The sequence below is a fragment of the Mustela nigripes genome, chromosome 13, assembly GCF_022355385.1.
Source record: "Mustela nigripes isolate SB6536 chromosome 13, MUSNIG.SB6536, whole genome shotgun sequence".
NCBI classification, from domain to species: Eukaryota; Metazoa; Chordata; class Mammalia; order Carnivora; family Mustelidae; genus Mustela; species Mustela nigripes.
Genome location: NC_081569.1, coordinates 20,498,041 through 20,512,443, shown reverse-complemented (window position 1 = coordinate 20,512,443; position 14,403 = coordinate 20,498,041). Strand labels below are relative to the sequence as shown.

Genomic DNA, 14,403 nt, shown 5'->3' with positions numbered 1-14,403 from the left:
CACAAGCTTTTCAGGCCGACCAGCTGCAAGGGAAGAGGACATCGACCCTGCCTCTTAATAGGATGAGCAGCAAAGAATCCTTGGACAAGTTTTATAAGCGTATAGCCATCAATGTGCTAATGTGTTCTAAGCAATAGGAAAATGTGGGAAACTTTCAAATGCTATAGAATGATTTTATTTCCAAAGAGCCAGAAGTGGGAACCAGCAGCATTCTCATATGCATGAGGAAGTAACCTATCTAGCTTTTGTATAAATAAGGAAATTCAAGATCCATGCTTTAAAGGTAGAAAATGATAAATATTACATACACAGTGATATGTAAAAACCAGTGACTTTGGCTTTTCCTGTTTGGAGGATAGGCAATGTTCAGAAATGTGTCTTTTTAAAAATTAATTATTTTTTAAATTGTGTTAGTCACCATACAGTACATCATTAGTTTTTGATGTAGTGTTCCATGATTCATTGTTTGCATATAACACCCAGAGCTCCATGCAGTCCGTGCCCTCCTTAATACCCATCTTTTGCATCCACATGGATGGGACTGGAGGAGATTATGCTAAGTGAGTAAGTCAGACAGAGAAAGTGAATTATCGTATAAGAAAAAAGTTTCAGTTGGCTTAAGAGAGATTTTAGACAAAATGAACTTTTTTCTTATATGTGAATTAGTTTCCCACTCACTTATCAACAGTTTTCTGTCAAAGTTGGCTTTTGGTTTCATTTTTTCTTTCCTAATCTCTTATACTTGGGTGGTTTGCCTTTTACTAGACTAGAGAAAGTTTAAGAGTCACCTTCCCTCGCTTGTGTATGGACCAAGTAGCCTGCTGTTGTCTCGCACAGCTTTTACTGATGCTGCTGGTGTGCACTTGGTGCCTTCTCCAGGCCTCTCCCTGAGGAGATGGTCCTGATACGGATAGAACTAGCTGTACTTTCCCTGAGTAACTTGCTCAGAGAGTAAGGTACGTCACAGTGAAAACCTTTCTTACTCAACAAATTTGTATTGAGGTTGTATAAAATGTTTAATGCTCCCATGCTGGCTAGTAAAGACCCCAAGTAACGTCTCCCTTCCAGAGGGACCCTTCCCTGGAACCTCTGCACTCCTCACGCATGTACACATGCACATACACACACTTCATCAACTAAGTTAGCACTTTCTGCAGGGGTCTTCCAGAACTCTGATCCCTAACAAGTTCCCCTCTCTTTTATTTGACTGGTATCTTTGTCTGCATTATATCACTGATAAGTATTTTCAGTTTCACTCTGATCCTCACTGCCTTCAGTCCTGGGGATATGTAGCTGAGCAGAACACAAGTCCCTCGCTTCCTGGAGTTGGGCTTGCCTCATTTATTCACGCATGCCCTGCATTTTCCACAGAGGACTGGTGGCAACTGACCAAAATACAGTTTGGAAGATATAAAATAATGAACATAATTAATAGTGCAAGTTAAAAAAGAAGTGTGAGGCAAAACTAAAGGTAAGATTAGTATATTTGTTTTACCCAGCATTGCTCCATGGTTTCCAAAACAAGAGGGAAAATAAAGAATAGTCAAAATAATTACGGCTCCTTCCGCCTTCTTTCCCTTCCCTTCCTGAACCAGTCAGTGTTGAAGACTTTGGGAAGGGCACAGCAAAATGGTTGTCAGTGTTTGTGGGGAGGGCTGGAGTAGCTCAGAGCAGGGTGTTGGGGCCAGAGTGGGGTAAGAAGAGCATCAGCAAGTGGGTGCTGGCTGCCATGAGAAAGCCAAGGATTGAGTAAGATGCCCAGGCATGAGGAGGTCCAGCTCAGGGTGTCAGTATCTGAGCAGGATAGGGGCAGAGAGGTGTACCTGCAGGGAGACAGCCCAGCTTCAGATGGCTGCATAGGAAGGGCATCAGCATGGAAGGCTAGCGCAGTGCAGGCCTGTTGAGGGTGGCATCCGTATGGGTGGGAGAGGGGCAACATGGAATGTAAGAGCCTAAATAGTGTGAGGGAGGTATTAGCACCAGGTGTTGGGGGGGTAGGGTGGGGGAGTGGACCTTGCATGGAGAGTCAGGGCCTGAGGACTGTGAGGAGTGTGTCAGTGCAGAGGGAGATGGTGACACAGTGTGGGGAGTTGAAGCCAGGTGGGCTGGTGAATGTTCTCATGTGAGGCAGCCTGATGTGGGGAGCCAGGGCCTGAGCGGGCTGAGGCAGACATCCACATGCGCTGGAAGCAGGTATAGGGAATCAGAGTCCAAACGCCAGTGTACACCTTGGCGCAATTCTGTGCATGAGATTGGGACCCAAGCACGGTGAGGAGCACTGTCCTGCAGGGAGTGCCCAAACCCAAGTGGGTTAGATCTCCACACAGGGGGCCTGGTGATGTGGGGTAGTGATCGGGAGCGCAGATGGCTTGGGAGGGGGAGGCAGCCAGAGGAGAGGGAGGGGACATACACGTGGTGAAGAGTACATTGCTGAGGGAAGGACAGCTGCAGGAATAAGGGCTGATTTCTTAGAGGGTTTAATAAAATGTGAGTGCTGTGAAGTGTGTAAACCTGGTGATTCACAGACCTGTACCCCTGGGGATAAAAATATATGTTTATAAAAAAAAAATAAGAAAAGAAAAGAAAAAAAAATAAGTATAGTGAAGATAATGAGAGTCAGGTTTGCCAGTCTGAGAAATGGTATGACAAGTACAGAAAGGATAGTAGATTTCATCTAGAGGTAATCCTGCTTGCACCAGGCTGATGGGGGAAAGCACATGATAAATTTGTTATTTAAAAAATAGGATTGGGGTTTCTGGGCAAGCTCAGTTGGTTAAGTGTCTGCCTTCGGCTCAGGTCATGATTCCAGGATCCTGGGATCAAGCCCCGTGTCCAGCTCCATGCTCCATAGGGAGTCTGTCCCTCTCCCTCAGCCCCACTCCTGTTTGTGCTCTCTGTCTCTCTCAAACAAATAAATAAGATTTTCTAAAAAAAAAAAAAAAATTAGAAATAAGATTTTAAAAAGTGTAAAGAGATGCAGCAGTTTTATTTTCTGAGTAGTCCCATACTAGAGGACTTTTTTTGTTTGTTTATGGTTTTATATCTTTTATAGATCTGTTTCCATTGAGCAAATATTCCTTATGAAAGGAAAACTCTAAGGCTAGTGAGACAACTTACTTTTTGCATACTGGGGAATGTCTATTCTTTAACCAAAAAGGCAGAAAAATCTGCTTTTTGAAAAGTTCCATTCTCTTTTTGGCTTTATAATAAACCCTAGGGGATAGTTAAGCTCCGTGAGTGATCTCTGTCACTAGTTCCCAGATGTGAGAGTTTCATAGAACTATAACATTTTCAGAAAACAGAACAAAACAAAAAAAGTGGACAGTTTAATGAGGTTTTAAACTTTCTGTGTTATTAAGGGAAACAAATCTAAACTTCCAACTACTGCTAACTTCATTTTGTAAGAGAAAGTGCAAATTTACTACCAAGGAAAAGAAAGAAGGAAAAGAAGAGATCCTCTTAGAATAAAAAAATCCTGTCAGTTAAACAAATGTGGAAGTTGAGGTGAACTATGCCCTTCTGACAATTCTGAAGAATACACAGGAACCCTTTGAGCCCCATGCAAAGTAACATTGTTAGGTTTGCATAATTTACTGTCTTTAGTTTGGCGTGGGGAGACAATGAAACAAATATTTCATCCAGACTTTTCATTTTAACGTGGATGGTGGATCCATTTCATGGATTTATGCTAATTTGGAAATTAAATTTCATTCATTATTGATATCATTTAGGATCATTGTAATTTTATATAAAATAAAAAGCCTTTATTTTTGGAAGTAGTCAAAATATGCACCATTGAAAGTGCATTATTCTGTAAATTACTCAGTGTAGAATTATTGAATCAATGTAGTTGTATACCTGAAATTAATATGTTATATGTTAGTTATAGCACAATAAAATTTTTTTTTAAGTAGCATACTACTTCATAAAATTTGGTCACGGAGAGTTATGTACTTTAAAAAATGTTACTTAGTCCAACTCCTTGTCTTCAAACAAGTATTGACATTTTTCAGATGAGGCAGTTCAGGATCAAAGAGAGCACAAGATGAAGATTCTGAAGTCTGTTTGTGACAGTCCAAACATCTTTTATTTGGAGTACTGGCACTCTTAATTTAAAAATGACAGGAGAAATCAAAATAAATTTTTAGACACAAGGTACAACCCCACAACCACTACTACCCCCCCCAAAAAAAAGCTGATAAGAAGAAGAGATAAATAGCCCAGGTTTTCACTTAATGGCATTCAAAGTCATATAGAGCTATAAGATGCATAACTGTAATTGTACAAAGGACTGTAAAAGCAAAAATTCATAGATGGGTTATCATTAACTGTGTTATTTTTTATCCTTAGGGGGAAAGACTTAATTTCCCAAGTCAGATTGCTTTGCATTTCTCATAACCTTAAAGTACATAATGCACCTACTTTCAATTCAGAAAATTAAGACAGTTTTATTTCATTATTTTTATTACTCCCAAGCAAAATATTAGGAGTACTCCTGAAGAATTGTAGATTTTATAGCAACACTCTAACAGAAGGATGAATATGGCACAAGATCTTTAAAATCAAAATCAGTAATAGAAATAGATGCTTGTGCAATGTTAATGTAGGCATCGGAGACACAGGAGTCAACCCAAAGTGCCCTGGTAAGTGTCTCTATTAGTGTAGGCATTTTTTCAAAATTTAAATCTAGTTTATTAAATCTCAGAAGTATTTCTTGAATTAAGGGATATTGAAGAAGCAGTGTACTAAAAATGGAGATGCAACATCATATTTGTAGATATTTATACTTGGGTAGAATGTTCTATAATGAGAATATCCATGATCATATTTAGCATAGAAGTTACCAAAAGGACACTTGGAAAAAAAGTCATGATTCTATTATGAATTTTTTCAAATGTAATGAAAGTAGAAAAAAAAATAATGTAGAAGAAGAAGTATAAAAATATAATGAACTCCCATATTCCCATCAGGCAGATTCAACAATTTTCAACATCTTGGCACATTTGCTTTTTTTTTTTTCTTAAACTATTTAAAAATCATTCACAACATGTAATTTTACCTTTATGTAGTTTGTGTCTCTAAGAAATGGACCATGATGATATTATCATAGGATCAAATTTAAAAATAAATCTTTTGTCACCATGATATACAAGTCCATGAGGCAGATAGGTTAGATTGATTCACAAATATCTCTAGATAGACTTGTTCTAATCAGGACTCAAACAAGGTCCACTTATTACAAATAGTTGTTAATCTCTTTAGGCCCTTTAAAAAAAAGTTATTAACTTCTTACTAGTATAGTACATTTGTCAAGATTAATGAACCAAATTGATACATTATTATTACCTAAAATCTGTATTTAGATTTTCTTAGTTTTTACCCACTGTCCTTTTTCTGTTCTAGGATCCCATCTAGACAAACCACATTACATTTAGTTATGTCTCCTTAAGCTCCTCTTGCCTGTGACACTTTCTCAGTGTTTCCTTGTTTCTGATGACCTTGCTATTTTTGAGGATTACTGGTCAGTTAGTTATTTTGTAGAAAGTCCCTCAACTGAGATTTTTCTCATGATTAGATAGACTAGGGTTATTGATTTGAGGGAGGAAGACCACAGAGGTACACATCACAGCAAGGATGTCATCAACATGACTTATTACTATTGATATTGACCTTTATTCCATACCTGAGAGAATGTCATCATGTTTCTCCACTGTAAAGTTACACTCTTTTCCCCTTTCTCCATAATATAATCTTGGGAAGGAAGTCACTGTGTGAGGCCAATGCTGAAGGGATGGAGAGTTATGCTCCATCTCTTTTATAATTCCATTAATTATTTGGAATTTTCCTGAGTCGAAGATTGTTCCATTCTTCCCCATTTATTTATTTAATTATTCATTATTTGATAATTTGCTTATTTATTAGGACATTTATTTATGTCAGTGAGGATTTCTAAGTATTTATACTTAGGTCTATAATCCAATATCACTTTATTTTGTTGCTCAGATAATTCCAGTTTTGTCAAAAGGGCACTTTGGGTTGACTCCTATTTCTCTGATATACCTCATCTTTTTGTTTGTTTTCCTCCCACATTTCCTTAGTTTCTGGCACTACAAGATGCTCCAGATTTACCATTTATATCCTCTGCCCTAGCCTAAAACCAGACATTTCTCCAAGGAGCACTGGTTCATTTTACTAGAGAAGAGTATTAGAAACCAAGATCTGGGCTCTGTTGTTGCTACTGGAATGTTACTGTTTCTTGGCCTTTTGAGCTAACAGAGCAAGGACATATATGTGTGTATACTGGATGGATGGATGTATAAATGGATAGAGATTTCTTTAGATAACCAGATAGAACTTTTACAATGTATATATATCATATTCATGAACTCACAGGTTCATACTGGTGTCTCTAACTGTAACTAACCCATTACCATGGGAACCACTGGATCCTTCTTATTCATAACTGCCCATTCCAACTGAAAAACTTGACTCCCACTATCTGCCATCCGTTTATTTAATTGTGCAATTTCAGTATGGATATATAGTGGTTGTATTTGTTTCCTAGGGACGCCATAATAAATTACCACAAACCTGGTAGCTTAAAACAGCAGAAATTTATCTTGTTACAGTTTTAGAGCCCAGAGTCCAAAATCAAGAGAAAGAAATATGGGGGGGGGGGGCGGGAATGGGAAACCAGAATAGACCATAAGAGAGATGTAGAACATGGTCAAAGGTTTTATCCATATATGTGGAATCCCAGAAAAAGAGAAGAGAGAAAATAGAGCAGAAGCAATACTTGAAGAAATCATCTAAGGCCATTACCAATTTGAGATAAGACATCCACCTGCAGATTCTGGAGGCTCAGCAATCCCATGTAGGGCAAATTCAAGTAAAACCGTACCTGAGCACACCACTGCCCCGCTGAAAACCAAAGATAAAGAGAAAATCTTAAAAGCAATCAAAAAAAAAAAAAAGACAACAGAAATTGTGAAATAATACGTAATGACATTTTTTTAAGATACTGACAAAAAACACTGCCAATGTAGAATTCTAAGTTAGCTGAGAGAAGAGAGGCCAGATTTATCCCCTTGCCTAAAACAAACAAAAAATCTAAACAAAATATATGAAACGATTTTCTGGCATTGAACATCAGACAGCACGACACATTCCTGAAAGAAGGGAAACAAAATGAGCAATTTCCCAGCTTACTGGCTGGAGAAAGTTTCCAGGAGTCTGGGGAAGCCAGGGTGATTGAGTTTGCAGTATAAAGTATGAGAAAGAGAGTTTTCCAGAGATCTACAGTACCTCTCAGGTCTTCATCTGAATATTAAGTCGTGCATCCACATGAGGAAGCTACCTGAGGTTGGGAATAGAACTCTGGAAGTATTAGAGGTGACAATCCGTACACCAGCTGGAGTAGTTTGTGTTCTTACCCACCATAGTGGAAATCCTTGTGATTTATGGGACATAGGGTAGAATATTGAAAAGGACTTTGCCTTACCCATGAAGAAAATCAGTCCTAGACTAAAGTCTGCTCTGATCCTTCAGTAAGTGGGTAAATAAACTGTTATATACAAACACTGAGTTATTTTCAACACTGAAAAGAAATAAGCTATCAAGCTATGAAAAAATGTGGAGGAATCTTAAATATATATTATAGTGAAAGAAACCAATCTGAAAAGGCTAACTACTGTCTAACTATATAACATTCTGGAAAAGGCAAAACTATGGAGACAGTAAAAACATCAGTGGTCACCAAGGGTTGGCGGTGGGGAAAGGATGACTAAGCAGAGCACAGAGGATTTTTAGGGTAGTGAAAACACCTTGTATGATACCATAATGATGGGTACATGTCATACATTTGTCCAAACCCATAGAACGTGTAACACCAAAATGACCCTAAGGTGAACTTCACTTTGGGTGATAATGCTGTCAATATAGGTACTCAGTTGTAACAAATATCACACTTTGATGGGGTGTGTTGATAATGGCAGAAGCTATGCACCTTTGGGGGCAGGGGTTATATGTATGAAATCTTTGTACCTTGGGTCAATTTTGCTGTGAACCTAAAACTGCTCTTACAAAAAGTTTAAAACAAAACAGTCATTCTAGAATTTTGCAGTTGATGAAAATATCCTTGAAAAATGAAAGTGAAATGGAAACATCTTACATTGAACAAAAATGAGAGGATTCCTGTCCGGTAGACCTGCACTATAAGAAAAACCAAAGAAATATGCAGGATATAGCATTCATCCCTTTAGGATAGAGGGTAATAATACCAAATGAAAATTCAGATCTTTACAAGGAATGAAGAGCACCAGAAATAGTAAATTTGTAGGTTAAAATAAAATAACTTTTTATTACCTTAAATTATATAAGAAACAATTGACTTGAAATTTTTAAAATGTAGGGTTTATAACAGAAGAAAAACTTGATAATTGTATAAAGGTGGGGAATTGGGCAAAGGAAAGTATACTGTTATAAGCTTCTTATATATGAAGTGTTAGACTAATCAGATAAAAATGTACATTGTAAACTCTAGAACACTCATTAAGAAAATTAAAGAAGGGGTTCCTTCTTTAATTTTCTTAATACTATGCAGCCATCAAAAGAAATGAAATCTTGCCATTTGCGACAACATGGATGGAACTAGAGCGTATCATGCTTAGCGAAATAAGTCAAGCGGAGAAAGACAACTATCATATGATCTCCCTGATGTGAGGAAGTGGTGATGCAACATGGGGGCTTAAGTGGGTAGGAGAAGAATCAATGAAACAAGATGGGATTGGGAGGGAGACAAACCATAAGTGACTCTTAATCTCACAAAACAAACTGAGGGTTGCTGGGGGGAGGGGGTTTGGGAGAAGGGGGTGGGATTATGGACATTGGGGAGGGTATGTGCTTTGGTGAGTGCTGTGAAGTGTGTAAACCTGGTGATTCACAGACCTGTACCCCGGGGGATAAAAATATATGTTTATAAAAAATAAAAAATTTAAAAAAAAATTTAAAAAAAAAGAAAATTAAAGAAGGGATAACTAAAATATAATTAAGATAAAACTGAATAGTACGAAAATACATGTTTTCTTCCCCAAGTTTTTATTTAACGTCCAATTAGTTAACATACAATGTAATATTAGTTTCAGGTGTAGAATTCAGTGATTCAACACTTACAGTACCCAGTGCTCATCCCAATAAGTTGCACTCCTCATCCCCATCACATATTTCACTCCTGCCCCCACCCACCTCCCCTCTTGTAACCATCAGTTCTCTATAGTTAAGAATCTGTTTCTTGGTTTTACTCACTCTCTTTCTTTTTTTTTTTTTCCCAAAAATACATGTTTAACCAACAGAAGTCAAGAAAGGAAGAATGAAGTATTAATAAGACAAAAAAAAAAAAAAAGATAGATTCAACTATATGAATGTTAATTAAATATAAATGGATTAAACAGTTAAAATCCTAGGATTATATATCTGGATTTTTAGAAAAGATTTTATTTATTTGGCAGGGAGAGAGATCACAAGTAGGCAGAGCAGTAGGCAGACAGAGAGGGGGAAACAAGCTCCCTGTTGAGCAGAGAGTCTGGTGCAGGGCTCGTTCCCAGGACCCTGAGATATGACCTGAGCCGAAGGCAGAGGCTTAACCCACTGAGCTACCCAGATGCCCCATGTCTGGATTTTTTTTTTAAAACCCACAGATCTAAAAATTGAATTAAGAAAGCAATTAAGATTTTAATTTTAATTTGATGCTATTATAATAGCATCAAAAACAGTTGAATACTTAGGAAAATTTGAACAAGAGAATGGCAAAAATTACACTCCAAAAACTACAAATCATTATTGAAAGATTTAAAAGGCCTCAATAAATGGAGAGATATTCTATGTCATGCATCATATGACTGACTATTGTTAAAAATGGCAATATTCCCTAACTTGATCTATAACTTAATCCAATCCCTATCCGAGTCTGTCTAGCTGGCATCTTTGCAGAAATGGACAAATAATCCTAAAATTCATATAAAAATGCAAGGGATCCCAAATAGCCAAAGCAATCTTGAAAGAGAATAGCAAAGTTGTAGGATTTACACTTCCTAATTTCAAAACTTTATACAATGCTACAGTAATCAAAATGGCATGGTACTAGCATAAGGATAGACATAGAAATCAATAGAATAGAGCTAAGAGTCAGGGAGTCTAAGAGTCAGACATAAATCCTCATATATACAGTAAGTTTTCAACAAAAGTAACAAGACCATCCAATGGGGAAAGACTCGTCTTTTCAACAGATGGCTTTGGGACAGCTGGATACATGCAAAATAATGTATTAGGGGGTTGGCGCTTGGGTCGCTCAGTCGTTAAACATCTGCCTTTGGCTCAGGTCATGATCCCAGGGTCCTGGGATGGAGCCCCACATTGGGCTCTTTGTACAGCAGGGAGCCTAATTCTCCCTCTCCACTCACCCTGCTTGTGTTCCCTCTCTGGTGTCTCTCTCTGTCAAATAAATAAATAAAATCTTAAAAAAAAAAAAAAAAAGAATGTATTGGGACACTTGCCTCACACCATAGGTTTTATAAGATTTAAAGATTCTTTTAACTGTGGGACACAATACAGTGACATGTAGATAGATGAAAAGCAAAAGTCTTTGTTCCTTAGAACTCCAAATGAGAGAAAACTGCTGTGTAGGCCACATGAGATCACACCTGGGGACAAAGTAACAGCAAACTGGAGCTGTAGGGGGCAGCTTAGTGGGGCAAATGGGGTGGGGTTAGTTAGTTTTCATAGGCTCCCTTTAGATTGGCTAATCTGAATAATTCTGTGGGCTCTGGAGCAGATCTACTGTACCTAGTTGTCTGGTATCTATCTCTGGGGAAATTAGATTGGGCACATAATGGCTCCAGAATGTGAGACTGATAAGGGAAATGGTTGAGATGTGGACTTTATTAGTTGCTGGAGAAGAACTGACTAGCCTTTAGCCAGGGCCTCAGAACTGGGTCAAGACAGCATTTCACAAAACCCCCAAAGTTGTATTACACCAAATATAAAAATTAGAATGGGTCAAAGACCTAAATGTAAGAGCTAAAACTATAAAACTCTTGGGGAAAAAACAGGCATAAGTTTTCATGACCTTGAATTGGTCAATGTTTTCTTAGATTTAACACCAAAAGCACATGTAATAACACGGGGCTTCATCAAAATTAAAAGGCTTTGCATAAAGACACACAGAATAGGGGAGAATATTTGCAAATCACATATCTGATAAGGCACTTAAATCCAGAGTGGTCTAAGAACTGTTACAGTTTGTTTTTATCCTTAATCTTCTGTCTGCTTGATGTATGAGATACTGAGAGCTATGCATGTTTGGTTTGCTTTTTAGTTTTCTGTTAGGTACATGCAGAGTCAAGATTGTTTTGTCATCTTGGTGGATTGTTCATTTTATTTTTAGGTTGTATCTGTTCTTATTTATTCGGCATATTTCACTTTAAATTTTGAACACATGGTTAAACTATCTCCAAGTTTGCTGATACACGACCCATAGCTCCTACCTTAAATTGCATGGTTTCTGTCCTGGCCAGCCCCTGCCCTAAGACTTGGGTATGGCCAGGTCTATGTTAGGAATCTATATGGTCATCCTCTACCCTAAACAAAGATACTCCTCTCAGGTGACATGGGTTATCTCCCAGACATTGAAGCAAGACCTCTCTTAAGACAAAGCCGATTTCTTTACTAGTACACATATATGTAAATTTTATAAGTTTATTTCAGGATTTGGAGGAACATGTGCCGAACTGAGGAGAATAATTCACTGTGGAGAAAAGTGAGAGTGGTGCTAGTTTAATTACTTTAAAATGAAAAGACTAACTCAGACTAACTTTGGGAAAACGGAAAGAGAAGTTACATTCAATTAAATGAAATTCATTATATCCAGATATGAAAAGATAAGCCATCAGGAAGAATTCCACTGTTCTGAAAAAGATGAGAGTAGACCAATTATTTCAAGATACATGAAGTAACCATGGTTATGGTCTGGGCCTGACTTTGATATAGCTATCAAGTTTAAAATGAAACATTGTCAGGAATATACAAATAATAGAATGTATACTATTTGAAGAAATCATTTACTTATAGTAATCTAGTATCCTCCTTGTCAGTTGTTTGTCAAGTTTTAGAATTTATTATATAATCCTTGATTCACTGAAAATCAGATTCTATAAATATGAACATTTGTTAAATCTACATGTTGGGTACATGGGTGTTATATTCTCTGCTTTTTTTATTTTTAGAATGCCATTAGGCTATTAAACTCCAGAATGATTTATGACTGCCTAGCAATAGAGGATTTTGTATACCTTCCCATCCATTTATTGGGTTCTCAGTCTAATAAGGATGACTTTCCAAGATAGAGGAGCATCACTCTTTCATCAAATATATAGAAACACATTTGCTTCTTTTCAAGACTGCCAATAATATGAAGAAAATAGAAATGATTTAGAAGAGTTATAAAATTATAAATGTTTAGATTTTTTAGAATCGGAAAAAAACATTTTGGTGGCAATTTCTTAGTAATTTACATGGAAATATGAAGTTTTAATCTCAGAGGTGGTTTGGCAGGTGGGAGGTTTGGGGATCCAGAGGAACACTCCTATCTTTTGAGTATGTACTATAACCTGAGTCATATACTGCTAAGATCTTTTTTCTTTTTAAAGATTTTATTTATTTATTTGACAGAGATCACAAGTGGGCAGAGAGGCAGGCGATGGGGGGGGGGGGGTGTTATGGAACAGGCTCTCTGCTCAGCAGGGCTTGATCCCAACACCCTGAAATCATGACCTGAGTGGAAGGCAGAGGCTTAACCCACTGGGACACCCAGGCACCTCCTGCTAAGATCTTCTTATCTGGTTTCTCATTTTAATCTCTTGCCCATTTATATAGGCCTCATCTCTCTATAATAAATGATTATAAATTAGGAACTCAGAGCTCTTAAGAAAAAGGAGTATGTGCAGTATCACCGATAGTACCACTAAGAGAAAATATCAAGTGTGACATACATTTTTTAGGTTATAAGGAGTAATGTTTACTAATGGTGAAAATTCTTAAGCACTGTGATTGCTCACCTATGAGAATTTGCTGACTTCTTTTCCCTCTCTGGAAGCAGTAAACTTATTTTTAGATGGTTTAAGAATGATTCTGCCTGAAGGCAGAGGAGATAGACCTCATGAGCTTACCAAGTTTCTTCTAAGTTTTAAGATCCTGTAATTCGTTATTTTTGTGATCTTAAACCTGTTTTTATTTATTTCTTTTTCTCCAGGTGGATGATATAAATGCAGCTGTGATGGATTTGAAAGAGAAGAAGATTCGTAGTCTAAGTGAAGAGGCCAAAATAGGAGCACATGGAAAGCCAGTGATTTTTCTCCATCCTAAAGACTGTGGTGGTGTTCTTGTGGAATTGGAGCAAGCTTGATTTATATTTGCAAGAAACTTTAAAAATCCCCACCAAAATATACTGAAAATCCCCAACAAATTATACTCCAGCATTAAATCCTTCACTCCTTCCATCACTTAAAAGTTCACAATTAAAGGGGCACCTGACTAACTCAGTCAGCAAGGTGTGTGACTCTTTATCTCAGGGTGGTGAGTTCAAGCCCATGTTGGGTGTGGAGATTACTTAAAAATAAAATCTTTTTTAAAAGTTCAAAATCAAAAATTAAATTACAGGGGTGCCTGGGTGGCTCAGTCGGTTAAGGGTCTGCCTTCAGCCCAGGTCATGATCCCGGGGTCCTGGGATCAGGCCCCAGATGATGCTCCCTGCTCAGTGGGGAGTTTGTTTCTCTCTCTCTCTCTCTGCCCCTCCACCCACTTGTGCTCTCTCTCTCAAATAAATGGATAAAATCTTTAAAAAAAAAAAAAAGCAACCTAAATTACAGAAAGAGATTTTTAAAATTGTATATATATATATAATATTTATCAATATATATAATTGACATATTTGTTAATTACTTTGGTTTTTTTTCTGATTTGGAGGAATCCTTGATTAATAAATACTTAGGGAATATTGTTAAAATCATATTCATAGAAATAAACTATTCTTGTCCAAAATGGGGTAATTGACTGCAGTATGTTTCTGTGTGAGAGTGTGAGTATGTATCTACATGTTTGCACGCGTGTGTGTGAGTTGGGATGGAGCTATGAAAGGGTGCCTGGCAGTTGCATAGCTACATATTTGGGACAAAGTGCTTTCTGAGGATGTTATGGAGAGTTTTTTACACCAAGGTTAAAGAGTTTCAACCTCAAAAGTTTTTGCTCTTCTAGAACAATTCTTGTTCACCAATTCCATGTGGGCAGGTATTTTGAGTGCTAATGCTAGATATAGGAATAAGAAGTTTTGTGGAAAACTTCATTCATGATCTA

The 14,403-nt window shown here is 37.4% G+C and overlaps 1 protein-coding gene across 1 annotated transcript in view; it reads left to right on the top strand.

The window, feature by feature from the left end:
* Nucleotides 1-13,592, top strand: part of MCEE (methylmalonyl-CoA epimerase) — a 28,615-nt gene extending 15,023 nt beyond the window's left edge. Inside the window, exon 3 of the mRNA XM_059371708.1 lies at nt 13,304-13,592. Coding sequence (XP_059227691.1) covers nt 13,304-13,456 — 153 coding nt within the window. The 3' untranslated portion in view covers nt 13,457-13,592. The remainder of the gene's footprint in view (nt 1-13,303) is intronic.
* Nucleotides 13,593-14,403: the final 811 nt, after the last annotated feature.